We start from the raw sequence: 25,861 nt of genomic DNA, 5'->3' as shown, positions 1-25,861 counted from the left end.
AAAAAAGCAATATTAAGTGCAATATTAAAAAGCGATATTAAGCACAATATTAAGCAAAAAGTGTTTTTGTGTTACTTTCTTTTTTCCTAGCACAGGATGTGCATCCAGCCTGTGACCATTTCTAGTGGAGGACAATCATAAGATCATAAAATTGCAGGGTTGGTTTGCAGAAGAGGGAAAAACAGATCTCTCTATTAAGTTTTTGTTTCTTTTGAAGCCCAATGTAAGTACTGCCATTACAGTATCTGAGGCCATCCCTCACACGCTCTGCGGGGAAACAGGTACTCTGAACAGGGCTGTTTGTATTGACTGTCCACCAAATACAAAATGGCTCAGTTGCACTCAGGTGAGGAGCACACAGAAGTGGATGCGTAGCGGTCTCTCTGGTGGGATATGCAAAGAGCTCTTTAGGGCTTCAAAAGCTTCAGGTTGAACATTTCAGCCCATTGATTCAGACTGGAAGCTTAACATAGATTTGTGGTTCCCAATGTGGTGCACCCCCCCACAGGGGGGCAATTTGATTTTTAAGGGGGTGGCAATTTGAGAATGAGTTGTTAACAGTTAATGGCCTTTTAGGCTTTCTCCATGTGAATAGTTCACTTTTTGAAAATTAAGAATTATATGGCCCCAGTGGTGGTGGTGGAGATCAGGATTTTCGAGATGCTTAGGTGGGGCATGGCCAAAAAAAGGTTGGGAACCACTGGCAGCCTCTGGTAAAATTGCCCATATGCTTTCTTTTGTAAATAATAAGAACATTGCTAGACTAGAGTACCAGCCAAATAAACCTTTATTTGGAATTTATAAAAAATATAGTAACTGGATAACTGAAACTCAAGAAATAGACAAGACTATCAGGCAAACAACATGCATTGAGTGCTCCCACAAGCTCTGTGAATAGAACAGAAACATGATTGATTTCCCCCAAAAGCTTTTTAAAAATGATTTTTGGGTCTGACCCCCATTCTTTGATATTTCATTACATGTATATTTAATACCTTTAATGATGCCTTGATCACAGTTCATTATTAAATTTCATAACATTTGTACAGTGCATATTTTGTCTTCTATGCTGATATCTGAACTATATAGAAAATCCAGATTAACCCCCCCACACACACACAATTGCCTCAAGGCCAGCATCTTCTTCCAATGGTGGACAGGGGGGAGGGCACTTTTAAATACTGTTCCCCCTGCATATCTTTTTCTTTTTGGCTCTTGTTGGGGAAATGCTGCTACTGAAAACAAACTGAAAGGGAATCAGTAAGTAAAGCCTCACCATCACCACCTGAGCAGAGAAAGTGGCTTTGGGACCCTTCAGTGAGGATGTTGAAGGACAAAATCAGAGACTTTTCACCACTAATCCGCTGAAGCTTTTCAATTAGCATTAGAAAGAAGCCTTGCTTGCGAGTAGGCGTTACAGAAGGACCTTGGCCATGGGGAACTGGATGATATAGAAGGGTTGGGGCACTATTTCAAGAACGCTATAAAGTCTGAACTCTGGGAGACTTTGGTTGGGAGCCTCTCTCTCAAAAAAAGCCAGCGATCATGATCTTCAGCCGATAGTGGTGGACAACAATAACTTCCCCAATTAAACAGTTTTCCAGGTTTGTTGTGTTATGAATCGCATATTTGTCAGAGAACTAAACTAATATATGTGACATGGACACACAATCTTAGCATTTGCATCTAGACAAGTAAATCATCACTGGCTGCTGGGCCTGAATCAGACGTTGTTTTAAGGAAGCACACGGTCCCCGCTCACCTTTCCGTGCATCAGCAGTCGGATGGTGAGAGTCACATTCAGGCCACCTTCAGAAACTTTAGATTCCATCTTCTATGGTGGTATGGGAAACAGTCTGATATTAGGAGAGCCAAGGAAAAAGCGACTTCACAGGAGAAAACCACCTGTAAAGAGAACAAGTAAGTGCTACTTTTGTTTGTTGCTGTATAAGATTTAAGATGTTTTCAGTCTTTTGACAACCTGGAAAACTGATAGTGATCTATGGGAAGAACTTTCTCTGAATGTTCCAGGCCTAGTCGGTGGCATAGCATCTGCTACCAGTGCCCAGGGCTGGTGGGTGGGCACAAGTCCTGCCCTCGCTGCCACCGCTGGAGTAACCCCACGCCTGCCGGAACAAAGCGGGGCCTCGCTGAGCCACCAGCCCGCCTGCGCAAGGGGGAGTCTGGCTGGTCGACGCAGCCCTTGGTGGCCATAGAGGAACATCAGGCCATGCCATGCTGGGGGTGTCTGCATGGGGGCACCTGGGTTGCACCCCCTCAAAAATTGTGCACCTCTGTCCACGGCCCCCTGGCACCCCCACTCTATGCCCCTGCTGTTAGTTATTCTAAAAAACAAATTTTCCTTTGATGTGTCTCTATATTTTGCATCTTCCATTTGCCTCCTTCTTCTCTCTCAAGTTGTGAATAATTTGGGATACGTATGATTTTACTAAGATGGGTATCCTGGAGAATTCTACTTTAATATAGCATAAAGAAACATTAGCACTTAAATAGCCACAATACATCTTGTTCCCTTTAACATCTCACAGATTGTAAATTTATATTACAGTGATTCCAATTTACTTTGACTAGTCTTTTACCAAAATACTAAACTATTTCCCCATATTCCCATCAAAACTAGATGCCATGAAGTTTCCTAGCTAGGTGTTGGTCTTACTTATCTTCTGCAAGCCATTCAATAATGACAAGTTTTTATGCTTTTTAAAAAAAATATTATATACAGTACTGCTTGCTTGTGTGACAATGATCGCTCCCTGCTTAAAATGGGGGGCGCCCTTTGCGTGGACGCGTGCAGCCCCTAGATCTGGAGCGGCTCCAACAGCATAGGCTTGGCTTTGCCTTCCCTCAGGTGGGATACCTCGAGGTCTCCACCTACCTCAGTCAGTTGTCCAATCCCACCTGGGGGAAGCGTTGCCAAGGAGACCAGGCCAGGTAGGGGAGGGATTACCTGCCCACACAATAGAGGGACAATCTCTAAGTAGTTTGCCCAACTATACGATTCTGAGGAGTGTTCAAGTGGAACTTTATTTCCCATCTCACATCAAGTGGAACCATGTTAAATAACCCGAGTGCTGTCTCCGGATTTTGCAGAGCCCTTCAACAACATGGCATCCTCTGTTGTCCCCCTTCTCCTTGCCACGGCCACATGCCCCTCCCCCAGTCTCCATCACTGCCTAAGAGAGATCCAAGTGAGTGAAGGCTGAAGCTCCCTTGCCCTTATCGCTGCCCACAGGCTATAGAGGGCAGCAAAACAGATGGAGACATCAAGGAGGAAGAGGAGAAGCACCGGGGGAGAGCCAGTGTGGTGTAGTGGTTAAGAGCAGTAGACTCGTAATCTGGTGAACCGGGTTCGCGTCTCCGCTCCTCCACATGCAGCTGCTGGGTGACCTTGGGCTAGTCACACTTCTCTGAAGTCTCTCAGCCTCACTCACTCTGTGTTTGTTGTGGGGGAGGAAGGGAAAGGAGATTGTTAGCTGCTTTGAGACTCCTTCTTCTCAGTTTGGGTACTGGCCTCAGCAGGTGCTCAATAATACCAGCACTAGACATTGGATCTGACCTTCATGCTTACTTGTTTGAAATTTTGACATTTGTGATGGTGGTACATGTGTTGCCCACAGCAGTAAAAATTCAGTGTGCAATGCTATCACTGGGCACTATATGTAAATGCACAGCCTCAAGCACATATCCTATAAGCCCGTCACAGCTCAGTGGTAGAGCATGTGCTTTGCATCTAAGTCCAAGATTCAATAGCTTGCATCACCAGTTAAAAGGGCTATACAGCAGGACTAGGGTTTTCCCCCCCTTTCCCAACTCTTGGAGAACAGCTACCAGCTGCAGCTAGATGGACTGTGCTGTTAGACACCTCCTTATGAACTGCAAAAGGGGAAGTGAATCTAAGCATGGTCTGGTAACAACAGCATCAAGACCACCCTTGTAGGTGGACATAACAGCAACACTGGAGATTAGAGGCCTGTGCTGTTTGGAAGCCACGAGTATTTTAATATAGTGTGATGATTGTCAAATTGCTAAGTTAGTCAAGGGCAGAAGGACTGTGTCGCTCTAATCCCCAAGGAATTGTAATGAGGACAGGGGACAAGTTTATTATTTGCAAACCATTTTGTTTCTCCGTGTGTGGTATATGCTGTACGGATTCTCCATACCTCGACTGGGCAAGAGTTTGTGATCCAGAGATCTACCTGTAGTTATTCCTGTTTTTCAGTGGGTCCATTTTGCCCCCAGTGAGTGATCCTGGTGCACGGAGAAAGAGGAAAGGCTTGCAAGAATGCTCTATTAAGTCTTTAATGGCGGAATTTATTTGAGGCATGTCGAGTTTAAGGTGTTCAATTGTGCTTCTGTCTCTTCTTCCTCTATCTAGAAAATGAAAAGCCTGAGAATCAGGCTGTTATGTAAATGTTTCCAATAGATTGAAAAAGTGGGTCATGTGTTCGCCAAATGCTCCTGGCTTTAAGATTTATCAGCGTTATTAAATTATACATGCTTCATGCTTCAGTGTGTAGGAAAGCTCCATTAGCCTTTTCTTAATCACACTGGTGAAAGGTATGCATTTTGTCTCTGAATTCAGGAGCTGAATGAAAACATGGGTCACTATATAGAAAAGGCTTTTTTTTACTTTGAATTCATGTGCTCTTCAACATATTGACAATTCCCTGCAGACAGAGATGTAGACAAAAGCCAAAAATCATGTTTTACAAACATGCTGTTCAAAAGCGTCACAATAATAGCTTTTATTTTCTGCTCTAAGCCAGCTTTCTAAAGCTCTTCTTCTTCGTTGATTCTTTTGTCTTCTGCTTATTTTAAAAGAAGTCATGACGTAGCTTTCTATGATTCCATTTAGGGACTTTGAAAGTTCTGTTATGTGCAAGCCAGTAAATGCACCACGTAGGGGAAGACCATATGCAGTTTGCTCACCTGTGCTTGCCTCTTAAAGGTAAAGGGACCCCTGACCATTAGGTCCAGTCGTGGTCGACTCTGGGGTTGTGGCGCTCATCTTGCTTTATTGGCCGAGGGAGCCGGCTTACAGCTTCCAGGTCATGTGGCCAGCATGACTAAGCCACTTCTGGCGAACCAGAGCAGCGCACGGAAAAGCCGTTTACCTTCCCGCTGAAACGGTACCTATTTATCTACTTGCACTTTGACATGCTTTCGAACTGCTAGGTTGGCAGGAGCAGGGACCGAGCAATGGGAGCTCACCCTGTTGTGGGGATTCGAACCGCCGACCTTCTGATCGGCAAGTCCTAGGCTCTGTGGTTTATTTTATTTTATTTTATTTTATTTTATTTTATTTTATTATTTATTTATTTATTTATAATAAATTCATATATCTTTATTAAAAAGTTAGCTCATGACAGTTCAGACTTCATGGGGATCAGGTCGTCTGTAACCTCTGTGCATCTTCAGGTTGCCAACAAATTACTGAAGCAAGGTAATAACTCAACTCACTTCATGGCAGGAGAGATCACAAATGACCAGTGCACCATGTAAGTACAGCCACAAGAGGGTTTGGTTTAAGACAGATGATTAAGGGAGATGATTGCATGATTCCAGGCAATATCTGCTTCAGGTGTCGATTATCACGGTTTAACCCACAGCGCCACCCACGTCCCCCGTGCTTGACTCTTACATACAGATAAATATTTTAGAATCTGGCTGTAGGTCCCATTCACTCCAATGGGAATTTCCTGCCAGCTTAGGATCTGGTTCAGCAACCAAATCTCATTGCTCTAAAGTGGTAGCACTACACTGACACATACATCACCTGCTAGAAGAATTCTGTCTTGCTATCCCATTTCCCCATCTTAAGTAGGTGATTTCAGTGGAAAACTCATATGCCAATTCAAAGTTCAATGGGTTCTTCAGGTCACGTTATTCTGCCACTGACAGCCATCCACCAACATGGTAGTGGAGAAACAAGAGCTAATCTCAACATAGGGTATCAGACCATATCCATATTGCCCAAATAGTATGATTTAACAGCTGCAGTTTCCCAGCATTCTGGAGCTTGAATGGACATTAATGCAATGACTTTTTGGCTAATTGAATTTGATTTCATTTTGAGAAGGCAATGTCTACAATTATCTGATCAGGTAAAAATTAAATTTAAAATAAGAAACTAAATGAAAAAGGAAGAAATAGTAATGATTAATAATAAATCACACACCATCTAGAAGGTGAAAGTCATAGATAACGTATCTTATGCCTGCCAAGTGGGTAATTGGTTAAGTGAAAAATAAAGAGTAAAAAAAATAAAATAATCAGATACAGATGCCAAAAGGGAGTTCACTTTTTCCATGAATAAGCCCCAGATGTCTTCTGCTGCTTTTGAATTCTCCCTTCCAACGCTGCCACCATTAAAACAGTGGTAAACTAGGATCTGACCTCTGTGACAAAATTATTATCCATTTTAAAGTTCTGTTTAAATTTATTTTTATGCCGCATTAGAGGTGAATGCAGGCTCTTCACAAAATAGCTGCTCTAAACCTTCATGGTTGTTCCCTATAGCAAGAAACTTTACTAATTTATGGCACTGTCTGGAATAAGGTCATGGACACAAACTTAGTAATATCAAAATACTGGACTGTATTTCAATTTGTCTGGAGACCTTGAGCCTCCTGGCTTCCATGCTTCATCTGTAAAACCTACACATTTTTTTGGGCCCAGGTGAGGCCTTGTCACTCGGACGTGTCACCTCCTGAAAAGCCTGTGTGGCAACTACTTTCAGGTGTTGTTCGTGGTGTTTTTTGTGCCACTTAGTGAACTTTGTTCAACCAAACCAGTTCATTCCAAGCACTGGCCTTTACCTATTTGCAATTCTTAATAAAAGGCATTTCCCGGCCAGTGTTAGCTTGTGACGTTCGTAGGTGATTGAACGTCTTACCCAGTGTTTTTTTTTCCTTAAAAAAATGTTTAGGGGTCTTCTCATTTTGACTCAAGAAAACCACCATTTTTTAGTTCAAATTGGGAAAAGTAAATACAGTAAATGAACAAAAGTACAAAGATTCACAAAATGTTTAGGGGTGTGCATAGCCCTGCGTAGCCCCAGAAGAAAGCACTGGGTAAGCTGTCACACATGCGCAGTTGGGGCCTGTGTTGCCCAGGGAGAGCTGGAGAGAGAGGAATGAATGTCATAGCTCAAGGAATTGCAGAGGGTGAGTAAAATGGTAGAGAGGCATGGAGGAAGGGGAAATGTTAAAGGTCCAGTCAGAAATTCTACGGGTATGGGTAGCTTACGGAGGCCAAGGGGCCCATCTTATCAACACCACTTTTTTATGAATGGCCACTGTTAAATATATAATCACCATGGTCAGAATAGGAATGAATTTCTTTTAATTTCCTTCTGGCTTCTCTGTTCGCAATCCTCACCCATCTCTATATATGGCTGCAACTCAAGATAACTACATATCTGATGACATAGGTAGTAGCCTGCAAAAGCTTATGCTGTAAGAAACACAAATGATTCTCTTCAACCAGGCATTCAGATTTTTTTTCAATACATATGCTTGGGTGGCGAGGGCGGGGAGTTATTAGTTCTTTGGATGAAGGGTGGAGGAAGAAGAAGAAGAAGAGGAAGAGGAGGAGGTGGAGGAGGTGTGTGAGTCTTTAAGGTGCTACAAAAGTATTTGTTATTTTTACCTTGGCTGGTGGTTGGAACCCAAACCAGCTATTGTCCTCACCTTAGTAATAAAAGCAAGAATCTAAGAAGAGCCTTGTTGGATGAGAGCAAAAGCCCGTCTAGTTCTCCACCACCTTGTTCTCACAGTGGCCAACAAAGGTAGGAAGCCTACCTGCGGAACTTGAAGGCCACAGCTCCCTCTTCTTGGTCTGATCTTCTCTGAAGACCACAGACATCTAGCGGGAGCAAACGGTGGCCTGGGCGCCTGAGAGACCATGCCACCGTCCACTTGGCCATGAACTCTTCTGACTGATTCAAATCCTCCTTAGGCTTTTATTGGCCAGAATGAGACAAGTCTTGTAGTCTCTTGACAAACATCGTTTCCCCAGCTTCCAACTCAATTCAGTAATGTCACTGAAAATAATAAACAAAGACCACTGACCTCTGCTAGGGGAACAAAAAAGAAGACACACAGCGTCTCCAACTGACCACAGGGCAGAAATTTACCCCACTGAATGCACTTTTGAAAATCCACTACATTTGGTAGCAAAACCAACATGTCAGCAACACTGCAAAGGCCAGAATTGCTGAAGGCAAGCAACAGAAACCTACTCATCTGTCTTCAATGAGCCTGGAAATGGGTCACAAAAAAGCTGTCAGTAACTGAGAAGGGAACTGGGACATCCCTACCTGACTGAGTAGGCCTGACAGTATGTCAGTTATTTCTGCATTTAACTGCCTATTTTGTGGATGCCCTTGACTCCTCAGGAGTTGTTGTTTGGAGAGACAATAGAAAGAGATCAAATCCCTTATGCCAAACCCTTCTTTTCCCATGATGGTTTGCCACACGTCCCATGCCATTAACTCCCTAATCAGAATCACCACTCCCGGTACCCATTTTACCATCAATGTCCGCAGATCCAGAGGGAACAGAAGCCCTTTCCAGGCACATGAAGATTAAAAGTGTGCGGTCTTAGCAGTTCTTGCTGATGCCTTTAAGTCTTCTACAACATAATAATCCAAGAATCAAGTGATTGATTGTCAGATACCTCAGCTATGGTTTACTAACATTAACCATAGTTTAGTGTTAAGTCTAAACAAGGCCAGTGTAGCTTTCAGAAGCTTTGTAAGACCTTTCTAATTATAGTCTGTACCTGCGTTATAGTTCTTGAAGAACCAGCAAGGGTTTGATTCATATGCAGGGAGTGCTGCCTCACGGTGTGATTCTACACCGCAGGGCTGTGCACACAATGGATGTGACTGTGTGGACAGGGCTCTCAGAATTTATCAATGAGAAAGAGCAATGCTGCCCCCCTGGCTCCATATGCTGAAGCAGCTCCCCCACTGCTGGAAATGCACGAGGCCCTCCTTCACAGCCTTGACCCACAGCAGCAGTCATGGGACCCTCTGTGATTATTGCCCAATGGGAAACTCTCATAGCTGGCACCATGCTGTGCTCACAAGAGAAGATGCTCAGCATGCACCATGACCAATAGCAGGTTCCCCCTTCCAAAAGGAAGAAGTGTGTGGATTGTCACTGGAAGAGTTGTTTATTTGGTTAAAGAAATTTACTAGTTGCTTCTCAGCTGAATAAAATCTCCGTGTTACATTAAGAACCCATTCAAAATGCACAAACCGTCCTTATGTCATTGAAGATGTAGTAGCATTAATACCATTCCTTAGCCTCAGGTGTAGCGGCTGGCCATGAAACACCCAGGAAGGGCATACCTTTCTTGTTCTTCTGGAAGATGGTAGTCTGTCCAATTGCTATTGCATGGGGAATATGTGATATTTTAGTCCTGTGCTTTATATGTTTCATAATATTTGCATTTATATTTCAGTGATAACAGTACTTCTTTCTAAGATTAAGAATAAAAACCAATGCTATAAATGGATCAGCCATGCCAGAATACAACCACAGCACAAGGTCATCTGGGGGATAATTCTGCACACTTGAGGTTTGCTTTTGCTCATGATTCCCATGAGATATCTAACACATAATGGCCATTTGATGTAAACCCACAAATTCAGCTTAACATGGTCAGCAAGAAACAGCAGTTCTGACCAGTTGCTAATTCAATATTAAGCTGCATTTTTGTGTCAATGTTTGCTTCAGGGAGAAAGATGAGATCTGATTTTTTTATTTATAACTATGCATGTTCCCTAAACCATTAAGCTTGTGGCGTTACCCTAAAGCCTCCATCAGTTAGTGATTGCAAACTAAAATTCTGATGAGCTGAAAACATTGATTTCCATGACCTTTCTCAGCCATCTCTTGATTGGAGAACATTTTAAAAGCACCCTCTTGCATGCTCTCTGTGGCACTGCCTGTCGCCCGATCCTCCTCTTAGGTCCTAATCCTGTGATTATAAGCATTATATTTTAGCAGCTAAGAAGGTATATGGAGCAAACAACTCAGGATTATCATTTAATGTTGCATATCATGGTCAAGTCAGAGATGGCAATGGGGAAGAGGGAGATTTTTATGGTTCAGTAATCTCTGAAAATACATTTTCAGACACATGTGGATTACTATATTTAACTAAATTATGCTGCCGAAATATGTGATAATGTATGTAGAACAGTGGAGAGATCCATCAAATTTCCTTCACTATTCCTTAACATGCAATGTGGTTGTTGAGGAGAAGAGGAAGAGGAAGAGGAAGAAGAACAAGACTGACTTCACATGTTTGCATTAAGGTTCACCCAGACCTTAATATCTTGGGAGGCCCTTATTCAGGTGCCTCCAGGTGTGGGAGGGGGCAACGGATGGAAATAACGTCTTCGTGGTTGCACTCCTCCTCTGAGATGGTCACCAGGTACCTACCTTCATGTCTTCAATGCCGGGTGAAGACTTTCATTTTTTAATTTTTCCATACCTTTCATTCTGCTCCTGCCTAATTAGTGTCATTTGTTTTTATGCTGTTTTTTTGTTTTATTGACCTGTTTTACTGCATTATTTTCAATTTGTTTTTATTATTGCTGTAAGCTATCCTGAGAGGGCAGCATATAAATTCCTAAGATGTCTTCTTAGTATGATACATTATCCCAGCAGGAGCTAAAACACAAAAGGGGTTGCTTCTGCACCAGCAATTTAGTCTGGAATTGCCAGTCTAGGTTGAAAAGTGCTTCATTTTGAATTGGGTGCTAAATTGATAGCATTCCTAATGGGGGCAAAAAACTGATGTTGTGACTGGTGTGCCCCTCAGTGCTGATCAAGATGTCCAGTTCTATTCTGACATTTATAAGCATTCATCTTTTTCAACATCTGAAGATCTAAATGAGTTATAAAAATGAACCCAACAGTGTTTTGTGCTATAATAAATAATAGCCCTTGTTGTAAATAGTTAAGTGTGACTAGTTGCACTGGAATGTCAAAGGTCAAAGAAACATAAATGGTGAACGACCACACTGTGAGCTACATTCAATTTATGACCATGGCTCCTGACCTGGGGAAGATCCTTGTATTTTTGGGGACATGGATTTTACTGTCTGCATGGTGCAATTGTGGATCCTGATGCTTTCTCAAAAAGATGTGTTCCAGTTACTGTACTGTACTGGCAAATGGATTTGGCTGAAGCCTCAGCTGCCCCATTGAATATGCCCAATCAAAGGAAGAGTTTGGGAACAGAGAATACGGCTTTGATTTATTGCATTTAACAGTTCAGTACCCGCATCATCCAGTGTGTGGCCCAGACTAGCAGAAACTGACAGAGCTTATTAGGACTTTGCAATCCTGCAGGAAGACTTCACAATAATTTTTTCCCTCGAGGGGAGTGGAAGGTAGAGAAAATCTACAGTAGGAACTTGGAACAGGCCACATTTTGATGCGTGTAGCATAAACACCAACACTCTCTATATTCAGGTTTAGTCACCCAAACAATGTAGCACAAATTTAAAAGGCATCTATCTATCTTGGAAAACTGTGGGGATAATGCTCCAGACGAGAGGCTGTGGAAAACACTTTATGTTATGGAGCCATAATTTATGTGAGCCTCTCACCACGGACACCCTGGTTGCATTAGCCCTCTTCTGGAGTTCAGTCTTGACTTGCAAGGGACAAAGTCATAGGGGGTGAGGCAAGAACATGCGCTTCATTGCCTCCCTATGTTTCTGAATGTACTGGACTTGCCCACTCCAGCCCAGGCTTTGTGTTTATCCATGGAGGCAGCTTGTAAGTCCGTTTGCCCAGATGTGCCTGGCAACCTGGCACACCCCTATTCTCTGACACATTTTTGCTGTTATGTGTCCAGGCTGAATGCCTAGAGAGAACCATCGAGAGCTTTCTTCATAGCAGCACCAGCCTCCACTAGGAGGGCAGAGTGCAAGGCCATTTATTCCATGCCTTTCTCTCAGCTGTTGCAGTCACCATGTGGGGTCACTGGCCAGAAGAAGTATGTCAGTGCTTCCCACATCAGGACTGCAACATGTGAATTAGCCTTGAATGGTTTGTTCAAATGTCCTGTTTAAAATTCCTACCATTCTCCAGGAACCTATTTTACGTGGTCACTTCTCTTCACACTGATTTACGCTTGCGCTCACTTAGGCCCTATCTGTTTACAAACTGGGGTTAATGAGAATCCCTTGTTGGGAGTAGAATATAGTGGCCCAAGACACTACCATGGGTTCAACATTGACCTTCAGTACCTGATACAAAGAGAAGCAATTGGAAGTGAGTGCCAGAAAAACAGGGCTGAAACAGAAAATGTCACACGGTCAAGTTTCTGTAGCCTGGATGGGGAACCTAATTTCTCTAACAGAGCAGTATTGGAAAATGTAACATTTCAGGAAAGGGGCATTTTCATATGGGGCTTTTAAAGAGGCAATTTAGGACCACAGAAGGAGCTAACTGCAGAGTTAACAGCTAGCTTAGAGAATGCATAAGCTACTGGCAGAATCCGTGACCAGGGAGAAGAGTTGGTGGAAGAAGACTGGAAGAAATTTAAAGGCTACTTGCAGAAATACTGTAAAATTAATGAATGTTAAAATGATGTTGGAACGGAAAATAAGTGGTATTGGTAAAAAGATTATTAAGAATATGCAAATATGGATCGACAATGGTTGAAAATACATAGTTATAATAGGTTAAGATATTGAGTAAAGATAAATGATAGAGGGTAAGGATTTGCTGAAAGGACTTTTAAATGGGAATACAAAAGGGGAGGTGTGAGGAGGTCAAAGAAACAAGGAAACGAGCTGAAAGATTATTGAAAGATGGATTTTATTCTAAATTTCTTTTTTCTTTTTCTATTTAGCTACTATCTTCTCTTTCTTGTCTAGATATCTTTTCTATATGATTTTTTCTTCTTTCTTTCTTCTTTCTGTTTTTTTAGGTTGTTAAGTTTTTTAAAATTTTTCTTATATTGTAAATTTATGATTTTTGTAAACCCTATTGTGCAAACCTATGTTTTGTGTAAACTTATGTTTTATGTTAAACCTTAATAAATATTTTATATATAAAAAAATGGAGAATGCATAAGCTACACCTATAATAAATACCCCTCAACTGCCCCAATTTAATTGGGACATCCCATTTTGGGGGGCCATGCTCTAACATGAGATTGTGACCCTGAAAGATGTGTGTTCCGGTTTCCCTCTGGGACATGTTGGAGAATATGAGCTAAGCACTGGGTCAAATGGGTCCCCCAGCTGGCTCCTCCCCCCCCTCCATGGTAAATAGGCCCCTGGACAGTTACTAAGTGGGTTGTGGTTGTCACCACAGTTTTAATTTTACAGCCTACTTCATTCCAGCAAGTCTTCAGGCCCATAACCATGAAAGGAGGAACAGCAGGAAAGCCATATGGGTGGTTGCCTAGTAACTGACCAAAATGTCTCCCACTACTTCCTGGTTCTCACAAGAAATAATGGGGTACGGATAGATGAATACTTGCCACTTTTTTCCATGATGGCAAGGAACCATTAATGAGCATTCTTTGGGTTTGTTCAGTCAACCAGCTACAAATCCACCTAACAGTTGCCCATTCAACCCACATTTTACCAGCTTCCTTGTATGAATATAATGGGGGACTTTGTAAAAAAAAACCTTACTGAAATCAAGATACCCTATGTCCACAGCATTCCCCTGATCCACCAAGCTTGTAACTCCATCCAAGAGAGAGAGAAAGAGAAAGAGAAAGAGAAAGAGAAAGAGAAAGAGAAAGAGAAAGAGAAAGAGAAAGGAGAGATAGATAGAGAGAGAGAGAGAGAGAGAGAGATGGATGGATATCTGGCATGACTTGTTTGTTTGCTTGCTTGTTTGATTGACTTCTTTTTGAGAAACCCATGCTAGCTCTTAGTAATCACAGCAACCTTTTCTAAATGCTCACAGACTGACCGTTGAGTTATCTGTTCTAGTACATTCCCTAGTATCAATGTCAAGCTCACAGGTCGGTAAGTTACCTAGGTCTCTCCCCCCCCTTTGAAGATGGGGGCAACATTTGCTCGCCTCCAGTCTGCAGGGACCTCACTTGTTCTCCAAGAATTCTCAAAGATCATGGGCAAAGGTTCTGAGATTACATCTGCAAGCTTCTTTTGTACCCTTGGATGTGGCTCACCAGCCCCTGGAGATTTGATTTTATTTAAAGTAGCCAGGTGTTGCCGTACTACCTTTTTACCTATCTTGGGTTGCAGAGTTTAAGCTGTGTTTGTATATTTGTAAATAAACTGAAATACTACAGATGCCATAAGCCTTCTTTGAGCTCCTTCCAAAGGAAGCTAAACCTGACTAATTGCTGCCCCCCCTGCAATAACAATATGCATACAGGAATAACTCTTAGGATAGCTTCAGCACTGCAATTTGGAATAACTTGTGGGCATTAATAAGCTTATTTAGTGGAATTTCAAGCCTGCATGGCCCCCTCTCAGCAATATAGTTCAACCTGCTGGTAGGAGAAGCATCAATGGCAAATGCTTCTTCAGCCTGAGCTTTAAAATCTCCATTAAACAGCTACTTCATGTAGAGCCGAGGGCAGTTTTCCCCATTACTGAGCTCTTTCCATGCTTTTGAAATGGGTTAACCTAAATACATGTTGCTTTTGGTGAAGTTGAACCTTCAGATTCTCTTTCAAAGACAATAAAATATCAAATCTGAGATTTTTAGTGCTACATTTCCTTGATAGCAATTTTGAGAGGGGTAGCCACATTAGTCTGTTGCAGAAAAAACAAGAGTCTTGTGCAACTTAAAGACTAATGCATTTATTATGGTAGAAGCCTGCACCGAGTTCACCTTGTGGTGGCCAGTGTGGTAGACTGGTAAACTAGGACGTAAGAGACCAGTGTTCAAATCCCCCCTCAGCCATGAAACTCACTGGGTGACCTTGGGCCAGTCACAGTCCCACACAGTCAGTGTGGCATCATTTTCCTTTACCATATTTCCCTTAACAGTAATGTTTTCAGGTGGCCCATAACCACCATTTTTCTGCAGCCTGCCCTATTTTAATACCAGCATAACGATTTCCAATGTCCAGGCCATCAAACTCCCTCATCCCTAGAGGAGAAATGTCAGAATTGTACACTTTCTGTGAGAGCAAGTGTGTGCCCCCCTGCCCACTCATGTGTCCACAGGCACACCAGATCAAAAGCATGTACAAAGTGACTTGCTATAGCCATGCTGTGCATTTCCAGCACTGCAGGGCAAGGTGGCTCCCAGGGAGAGAACAAAGATTCTCTGCAGTAACATCACTGTGTTTGCCATGCCTACTCCTTAACCCCTTCGCTCCCCCACAAACCGTACCAGGCTCAGAAAAATCCTCTTGGCTCCCACAGCTGCAGGTTTACAGTTCCCTTCCTTTCTCTTTGGACGAGTCCAATCACATGCATGACCTGAGCCAATTCCTGCTGCTGATTTGGCAGAAGAGCCATGCTCAGAGCACTGACTACAAAGTGCTTTTCTAGCCCGGTTTCTAAGCATTCTACATCACTGCGGATTTGCCTTAATAAACACAACCTTTGTCTTTCCTTCTTTGTATTACGTGGGTACTAAATAACATATATCAGAATCTGATCCTCAGATTTACAGAATTTTGATTTATCTTGTCTACCTTTTGAATAGAAATTGGATAGGGAATATGGGCAAAAAACAAACCCAGCCTTCATTTTGTTGTACTGCACATGCTCATGAGCAAATTCTGATGGAAGTAGGGGGATAGGGCATCAAACAAGCCCACCCCATCTTCCCATTAATCCTCCCAACAGATACCCCTGCAATAGCTTTTTCTCACTAACCCAGGCAAGGTTGTAGATCTAAGAGAAGAGAAGGGGTGGAAAATACAAGGCGTGGGGAGCTTACTACAGGTCTTTTGAGATGGCTATTTCATTGCAAGTAATTATGAAGGAAGCAAATATTTTTCATTAAGTGCAGGGTTTCCTTTGTGGCACTGAGGAAATATGGTTTCCTAAAACTTATGTGTCATCTCTTGCAGTATGCAGAGCTGGGGAGAAAGTGGTTGTACAAGAATATAGAAAAAAACATCTAAATTCTTCTATTTACATCATTCATGAAAGGTAGCACATTGTCCCCATATTTTCCACTATTTTGTGAATATTTAGCAGAAACAATTTGTTTTGTTTTTGGTTCCTTAGAAGCTAAGTACCCATCTTTATATTTCTCCTGTGCGGGTGCGCCCATGTCTGCAAGCTCTTTAAAGCAGAAGGGGAGGAACCTGATGAATGTTATCCCCAGCAAGAACTTGCCATGGCATAAACTGGTTTAGTTTCCTATTAAATTATTGACAGCTCTGCTTTTTCATTAAAAGCAACAAACAAGCGACAGGACCATGTCTTCAGCATGACTACCCTGCTAGCCTTAATAATGGAAGTGCAGCAAATTGCACCACAAAAACTAGACTGGGACTACCCTGGATTGCTTTTTTCTTCCTTTTGTAATCACGGTGATATTTTATGAAAGTGTCTTTTTAATTAAAGAAAATATTTACACAAATCTATCATTCTTGAGAAAGATTAGCATGAATATGTATTTGACTTTGGGCATGCAAAAAAATGTTTTCCAGCACTGTTAGACAGGTGCCCCTCATTTTGCTTTGACTTTGGACCATGCCTCTTTTTGCATACCTTAAAGAGCAACTCTTGACCACGTGTTGCTGCAACCACAGATGCAGAAGAACCACCAACTGTGTTCACAAACCCCACACTCACCAGCCAGCAACATTTTGCATTATAACATTTTGCATTATTCTATTCAATATTTTGTGTCAAGTGTTCTATATAGTGTTTTTATGCATAGAGATGATTTGCAACATTAAGTTTTAAAGTTTATACTAATTTTAAGCAGCCTAATTTAGAGAGAGAATGGTATTGCTTAATGTTGAATATGTTAGAGTTTTGCTACAGTTCTTTCACCATTTTTGTAACTGTCTTAGTGTCTAGAACATCATAAAGGCAGGCTATACTTTATACAGTGGTACCTCGGGTTAAGTACTTAATTCGTTCCGGAAGTCCGTACTTAACCTGAAACTGTTCTTAACCTGAAGCACCACTTTAGCTAATGGGGCCTCCTGCTGCTGCCGTGCCGCTGGAGCACGATTTCTGTTCTCATCCTGAAGCAAAGTTCTTAATCTGAAGCACTATTTCTGGGTTAGCGGAGTCTGTAACCTGAAGCGTATGTAACCCGAGGTACCACTGTACTTTATATTTACTCTATACGTAACCAAACAACCCCATGTGCCGTGGCTGCAGCATGCCTACCAGAAAACTCTCACACCACAGGTGCCTCTGCCTGTTTAGTGCTTTTGCTCTTTCTCACTGAAGCTAAAATCCCAGCCTTTTAATCTGACCAATTATTGTCAGGTCCAGTGGAAAAGGAAACCTCCATTGAACTGTGTCTGCTCACCGTCCATGCACTAGGAAGCTAAATTAACTCTATGCAATTCAAGCATAAATTTGCATTTTTACTCACACAACACATTCATGTACAACAATATTTTAGCTTTGCCAACTATTGTGCTGGTGTTTTTAACAGCTTCACAGCATGACAAGACTCTTCAGGTGTAGCTACAAAGACAGAGACACACACAGAGACACACAGACACACACAGACACAGACACACACACCCACACACACACCCCAGAATGGGGTCAATATAAGGCAGGCTACATATTTCCCTCATCAATTGAAACAGTAGCAGACTGCTCCAACCAGTCATTCAATTTGATGCTTTGTCCTGAAGTGAGATACCAAACTGCAATGTAACAAAGTTTTCTATGGCAATGTTGGTACTGTATATAAAAATGGGGAGCTCATATAAAAGAACAAAGACTTCAAAATACTTCCTAGCAGCCCTCAACAACTTGTAGGGTCCAGAGGCTAAGAAAACCACAGACCTCCTATTGTGCCGGTATAGGAAGATGACAGCAGCTAGGTCCTCTTTCACCTGAACAAGGGAAGACAGACAACATTCACAGCTCAACAGACTTGGGGACACTTCTTGACCCCATTGTTTTCAATGGCTTTGTCTAATCTAAAATTGGCTGTGAACAGAATCTGCAGTCAAAACTAATACGTTATCCTTTAAGTTTCTTGACTTAAAAATATTGTTTGGTGGATTCAGTGTGAGAGGTTGTTTAACCTTTTTCTCCACCACCTTTTGTCTCAAAATTGTCTTCAAGATACTGCTCCCAGTCCCCATCCCCCCCGGACAGAAGATGTATCTTTCTGCACAAGTGAGAAAGCAGGTGGGGGGTATGCTTTTGAGTTAGGAAAGAGTGAATGGATGCAGTCAGTGTCCATGTGTCCTACTTTACAGAGAATAGCTGCCCATTGAAGGCAAAGGTCTGCAAGAGACTCAGAGCACAGTCCTTTATTGGAGAGGCACCCTCCTGTCGATGGACTGCCTGGCCCTGAATCGGGGCCTGGAATCAGCCCATCAACACAGCACATGGGCAGGCGCACAGGTCAAATGGTCACAATCTTCCCCACTAAGATGATATTCACTGCATTTCTGATCAAATTATAACAATTATATCCAGATTTATACTATACAGTGGTACTTCGGGTTACAAACACTTTGGGTTACAGACTCCACGAACCCGGAAGTAGTACCTCAGGTTAAGAACTTTGTCCCAGGATGAGAACAGAAATCGCATGGCGGTGGCGTGGCGGCAGTGGGAGGCCCCGTTAGCTGAAATGGTACCTCAGGTTAAGAACAGTTTCAGGTTAAGAACGGACCTCCGGAACGAATTAAGTTCATAACCAGAGGTACCACTGTACATATAAATCAGCAGGCGCACATTTTAGGCAAATGTAAGTCTTCTTTTTTGGTGATGTATTTGTAAGTGGCTACCTTAAAGCTAATATGATTTGAGCTGTCTTTCCCTGCCGCTGGGTTTCTACTTTCAATCATCACCTCCATTTCTGTTTTTTAGTTTAGCTTCATTGTTCCTGCATCTCACAAGTATTGTTACTGTCCAGTTTGGCCCTCCTCCCACTGGAAACTGTGTGTGAATGATAAAATATGAATAAAGTATGCAGTAAATCATATGTTCTTTAAGTTATTGTATTTTTCTGGGTTTTTGCAACAGAAACCTTGTAAACAGAATTGTTACAACAGAAGTTTTTGCCATTACTATTCCTACCATTTCTGTCTCAGTTGAAACCATGAGCCTATTGTGCCGGGTGCCATATACAGAAACCCAGATGAGGGAGAGAATAAGTAGACAGCAGAAGGCAAAAGCAATGAGCAAAAGCCAGGATATTCAATCCTAAATTTAGAACCAAAACATACCTTCCTGTCTCTGTATTGCAGACAACTTGGTGCTCTTCCTGCCTGCGGTTTTCACATATTGCACCTCAGGGGATGAATGATCACAAGGAAAACCCCACCACAAGTGATGGTGTTCTGCAAACCCTTCCTCAACTCTAGCAGAAGAGTTGGTGCAGTACTTCAGTGTTACAGAGAAATTCAGCTGCTTGTAGGAAGTGTTGAACAAATAGGAAATTGTCTTTGTTTTTTATTTTACTTTTCTCAAGCAATACAAGACACAAAACAAGCCCTCCTCTGAAAGTAAGGTACCTTCTGCACACAGAAGGGAGTTTCAAATCCAAGCCCAAACATATAACTGCATGCCTGAAAGTAGGCTAGTCCATGCTGATAATAATTCCCAACCTAAGTCATCATTATCTGCCCAGATTTGAATGAGAATCTAAAGTTACATCTGTTTTTAGAACCATTGATGCGGACAGACATTGTTCTCTCCATGAGGCTCTCCCCACTCAATAAGACCTGCTGCACTGCTGGTCTCATAGTTGCTTAGTTTGCTAGCTGTGCTCATCCTTTATGTTCTTCCTTGAAAGAGCAGGAAGAAGGAAGGGAAGGTGTTTGCATGGGTGTAGGAAGTCACATACAAGCTCAAGAGACTCAGGTTTCCCATGCTGTACAGTACAGGTGTCTCCTGCGGAATTGTTAAATGTTCTGCAATTATCCATGTACAGTGGTACCTCGGGTTACATATGCTTCAGGTTACAGACTCCGCTAACCCAGAAATATTACCCCAGGTTAAGAACTTTGCTTCAGGATGATAACAGAAATCGTGCAGCGGTGGCGCAGCAGCAGCAGGAGGCCCCATTAGCTAAAGTGGTGCTTCAGGTTAAGAACAGTTTCAGGTTAAGAGCAGACCTCCAGAATGAATTAAGTTCTTAACCCGAGGTACCGCTGTATATCTTAAGACATAAGAGTTAAATATATATCATGGACCTTCTCTGCCATTTATAAGTGCTGTGTGAATAACCATTCTGCGCTGCTTATCACCTCCTAGGTCTTCATCTGCTGAAACGGTACCTAAAGTCATTCTCCTTATATGTGACACGATGCCACTGCTTTCATATTAACGGAATAGAAGAGCCAATGACCTCCACATCTGGGATTCTCCCTCTGTTCACTCAGCCTGAATCCATTCATCGCTCTTGTTTTAATCCCACAGGCAATATCTTCCAAATAATCGGCCTTCGTTTTCAATCTCTTGATCTAGCCGTGTCCCTCAAATCCTCTCAGTCCAAGAGCAAAGCAATCTTAATGGCCCCATTTCATGCCTTGTTTGTTTTTAATCTTTTAAAAATGTACAGTATTTGAATGCAAGTTCTATGTAAATGTAATAAAGATTGCATTTCAGAATGCAAAGCATTTATTTATACAAAAGGGGGTGGTGAATATACAGAATACCCCCCCCCCAGTGACCTGGATATTTGTGCAAAGTTAGAGTGAGCTTTCGGCATGGATAATAAAATGAAAGTCTATTTATCTTTTTTATGTCAGCAGTTTAAAAGATGTTTAAATTAGCAGGTCATGAAACACCTCCACAGGTGGAAGGGGGTGGGCATGATTTTCACAGATTCCTCTTTCCTCCTCCAGTGCCTTCCCCTCTCCCTTGCGTGCGATGCAATCTCTGGTTACGCCCCCCCCCGCATATCATTTAAATGTAAATAAACCTTATCCAGTCAGAAAAGCCTTATCCTTTGGAAAGCGCTGTTGAGACACTTAAAAGAGCTTACCATATTTTTTGCTCTATAAGACTCACTTTTTCCCTCCTAAAAAGTAAGGGGAAATGTGTGTGTGTCTTATGGCGCGAATGCAGGCTGCGCAGCTATCCCAGAAGCCAGAACAGCAAGAGGGATTGCTGCTTTCACTGCGCAGCGATCCCTCTTGCTGTTCTGGCTTCTCCGATTCAGAATATTTTTTTTCTTGTTTTCCTCTTCCAAAAACTAGGTGCGTCTTGTGGTCTCGTGCGTCTTATAGAGCGAAAAATATGGTATTGAAGTAGTGTGACCACACTTTAGCTTTTCATTCTAATAATATAAACAGATTATTTAAGTGCTAGTAGTGGGGGACATCACGCTCGGATGTATGAAGTCAGATTATTTGTCCACATAGCCCAGTGGTGTCTAATTTGGCTGGCAGCAGCTCTCCAAAATACCCAGCACCTGCTACCTGAAATCCGTTAACTGGAGGTGGAAGCTGGACTCCAGGGTCGTCAATGGTGGGGTGAGAAAGGCACAGTGGTAGGAACTGGATGAGCCAGAATGGGGAAATAGAAGTCCAGCACCCTTGGGTTTTCCTGAGTTCTAGTCCTTTAAGAATGCCGAAACATGTCTAGGCACGAGTCTAATTTCAGCTGGTAACCTATTCCAGAGGACTGGAGCTGGAACAATAAAAACCTGGTTTCTACTACATGTTAAACACACCTCTGGGGCATGCACTACTCTCAGCAGTGCCCTGTCTGAGGAGTATAGTTGCCAGGATAGGGATTGAAATTTGGTTGACTGGAGGAATTGATAGATGATTGGCATGGCTGACATGAGGAAGAGTCAGTCAACCCCTTTGTTTTCTGTAGAGTTGAAGGTGATAGAACAAAGAAAGAGCGATGGCTGGAACACTGGGTGGATCCATATACAATTTGAAACAGCAGCAGATTAAATGAAAAGATTAAAAGCCGAGAAGAAAAACTCAAAAACCAAAGACAAACTGAAACACACACACACTTTTAAACATCCAGAGCAAACTGCTTGGGGAGCAGTTGAACTCATCAAGAAAGGATGAGTTCAGTATCATCAGTATGCAGATGGTCCACCATTCAGATTCTAGGGTTATGCCCACTCAGAGGCATCCAGTGAACTTCAAGACTGAATAGGGACCTGGACTGCATTGAGGTAATGCTGATAACTAGGTGCACCATCCAAACACTCTTGGTGTTGGCCTGGAGTGATTGGCTTGGGTTGAGGCCTCCCCCTGACCCTACCAGCTTCCACAAGTGAGCAAAGAGAAGCGCCACCAGCTGGATCCTCACTGGTAGCAGCCAGCAGAAGTTCCTGAAACGGAGGGGCCTTTTGAGGGAGGGGCTAAGGCAGCCCAGTGCGGTCACTGCCACCCTCCCAACTTTCTGCCCCAATTGGTTTGTGTCGTGGGGCTATGGACGCAGTGCTCCATTAAGCCGCATTGGGGACCGGCTGGGGTTAGGATTTCACCCCGAGCAAAAGATTATCACAAAAGGGATCATAAAGGCTGGAAGATACTAAATAACAAAACCCAAGTGAGAGGGGCTGCAATACTATCGCCCTTTACTTGGGAGCAATCTTCATTGAACTCAGACATCCAGCAGTGATGCACCAGATAAGAATTGCCGTTTAAGGAAACTATGTTGAACTTAAAAGATATATAAATAATTCGTGTTGGGTTTGTTCATGAAATGATCTTATTGCTAATGTTTGCCAGTAGAGATTATGGATCTCAGAAATCTTTCTCTCCTCTTCCGTATCTGAAGCCTCATAAACTGAGCACACTCCATTCTGACCTTGACAGCAAGCTCTAAAACTGTCAGTCCAGATCTGTTTTCACTTCACCTAAATCTCAGCCTGAATTAAAATCAAGATAAGGGTTTTGTTTTTTAAAAAAGAATCTTATTATATGGGAGCAATCCAAAGCACAGTTAAGTCTCTTTAATGCCTATTGATGTAAGTGAGTTTAATTCTGTGTGGGATTGTGGTCTTTGTTCCTGGGTAACACAGATTTTTGCTAAAAAGGTAAAATCCACACTGAATGATCTCGTTTGTCTTGCAAGGCTGCTGCAGAGACTAGAGTAAGGCAGTGGCATTCGTGCTGTGTTTGGACTGCTCAGCAGACGGAGTCGACTGTGCTCAGTGCAGAGGGGCAATTTCCTCCTGAAATTGCCACTTGTGAGGAGATCCACTTTCAGGCCACTGCACTATTCCTTTCAGGATTCGTACCTATATTTCTGAGCAACTTACTAGTTCTCTACAAACTGTGATTATTTTTACATACACTTAAGTCATTCTACACCCTAGAAATGCATGACACATGCAAAGTCACAACTTTCCTTGCTGAAAGAGAACTGGTGTGTCACAGAGAGGTGGGGGAGACATCATGTGTCCCATGCACACAGAACTGCTATCATTGCAGAAGTACAAAATGAAAATAAATGCAGTAACTGGGGTTTTTTTTGTTTCTTTTAACCTTGCATATTCAAGAGTGGGCTTCTCTATATTTCTGGATGTCATCCTCCATATGCCCTCTTCAGAAACCAGAAATGACACTTATGTGTCTTGTTTGTCAAATTAGTCTCATGTATACTTAACAGTATTTTAAAATGATCTAAATATAAATGGACTGTTATTTGTGTCCAAGTATTCATGCACACACACACATATATATACACACAATATGCTTACATTCCTTATTTCTTTTCCTCGGCTTGGATAGAACACCGTGTTTATAATACCTGACAAAAGCGAATGATCAAAACTTATTTTACAGAAATAATTAGCACTAACTCTATTCAAGGCTGCACTGACTGATTCTTGAACATATGTTGTAACATTGATTTTTCTGAACAATCAGTGAAGCCTCATCAACATAATTACACTCTGTAGTGAGAAAATGCAAAAATCATGGATTTATCCTTTTTGGCAGTTTTATAATGTGAATATAATTCATAGGTGTTCTCTAACTCTAGGAAATCCTCTTGTGAATGCATAAAGTCATTGCCTACATGGTGGAAAATGAAAAGGGAAGCAGAAAAACACATTCCATCCTACAAAGAGATGCACATTTCACATTTTATTCTATTTAGACAACAAATTTTCATATCTGGGTTTCCGTTAAGAAATAATAAGGAAGCCATTTTCCATCCCAGTAATTCAGAAAACATGCGGTTTCACCTCTGCAGTAGTGCTTACACACTTTTGGACACACACACACAGCTTTTTCTAATTAAAAGACTTGCCAAATATTCATTTTGTTCTTGGGTTTTAAATCCTAAGCACACTTATTAGGAATAAGTGCCATTGAGCTCAATAGGACATACTTCTGAGTTAATACGCTCAGGATTACAGTGTATCTTTCTGGTTTCATTGGGGTGGGGGGGGACTGCAGCATAAGTATACCATCTCTTAATTTTTCAAAAATGGGCAATGTTCAGCACAATTTACAATTCAGAATAAAATTCTTTAAATTTTTATGCTTGTAAACATCTTAAGGCAGTAATATGAAGCGCACTTACTAAGGAGAAAGCACCCGTGAGCTCAGCGAGACTTACTTCTGAGTAAACGTGCTTAGAATTGCACTGCATGTTTTTAGATTTCCTGTACCGTTTACCATTTGATGTGAAATTTGGGGAGCTGTACTTCAAATATTTATTTCACTGTAATCTAAAACGATAGGTTCGTATTAGAAATGTCATGGAAATTCTACTACATTTTTTACCTGTATGACAATGAAGATCGATATTATTTGTGTGACATTCTTCTGATAGTATTATTATTTATGAATATTGAAATGCTTTCTGTTTTGTGGTATATGATTCTTTTTGGATAATTATAGCACATTAATTAATTCCAGAATGGAAATATTACATGCAATGGATCTGTGAAATTTAATATCATATCTGTGAAGTTATTTAACATTGGGATCTGTATAACTCACATTTCACATTTATATTTTATTTAATGTAGCTTTATGATATATTAAAAGAAATGTTAGATATCAAATTGGAATCAAAACCCTATTTTACATTACACTGCTCTTATGGACTAAACTAAAACTGATATTAATTTATATTCCCCCCTCCAAAAATTTTAACTTTAAGAGAAGGAATAGGAGATTAGCTCATATAATGTTACATGTATATTAGATAAAATATTAAAAGAAATATAGGATTCCATCTAAACTGTAAGATGTATTTTTTTTTTTGCTACGTCTTATTTTTACCAAAATTGTGAGTATTCTAGATCATTCTAGAGCATAATGACACACTGAGAAAGTAGGTTCTGTCATATTTAAGTTTAATCATCATACTGTATTATTGGATGATCACTATTATATCAAGGTATTTGATGCAATTCTGCCTATAGTAGTAAACAAACACATTTGAGTAAAAACAATGTCTGGAGATTCTCTTAAAAGACACCCCAATCCATTGGTTTTCCCTTGGTTTTCTTTCAAACAGAAAACATTCCATCCATTCTGCTCCTTTTAGATTCCCTGTCAAGACCATTCCTGAGACGTCACATGCAAAGGAATCCTATGCAGATTTACTCAGAATTAAGTCCCCCTGTGTTCAGTGGGGCTTCCTCCCAGGTCTGCATGCAGAGGATCGCAACCCCTTGAATACAGATCTGATATACTTTAGGGCTCCTTCGCCTCACTTGCTATCTATCATTGTCTTTCTGCGTCTCACTAACACACACTG

General features: G+C 41.7%; 1 protein-coding gene across 32 annotated transcripts in view; it reads right to left on the bottom strand.

Moving 5' to 3' along the window:
- Positions 1-25,861, bottom strand: part of PCBP3 (poly(rC) binding protein 3) — a gene marked incomplete at both ends in the record, with an annotated part of 74,795 nt that overhangs the window by 39,813 nt on the left and 9,121 nt on the right. For 25 of the 32 annotated variants that reach the window (XM_081182285.1, XM_081182269.1, XM_081182260.1 and 22 more), the window contains one exon: positions 1,763-1,905. In XM_081182285.1, coding sequence (XP_081038411.1) covers positions 1,763-1,831 — 69 coding nt within the window. The other 7 variants (XM_081182286.1, XM_081182261.1, XM_081182290.1 and 4 more) reach the window with 7 other exon arrangements.

The sequence above is a fragment of the Podarcis bocagei genome (assembly GCF_964188305.1).
Source record: "Podarcis bocagei genome assembly, chromosome: 1".
Classification (NCBI taxonomy): domain Eukaryota; kingdom Metazoa; phylum Chordata; class Lepidosauria; order Squamata; family Lacertidae; genus Podarcis; species Podarcis bocagei.
The sequence above is the reverse complement of the archived record's forward strand: the minus strand, read 5'-3'. Positions and strand labels throughout refer to the sequence as shown.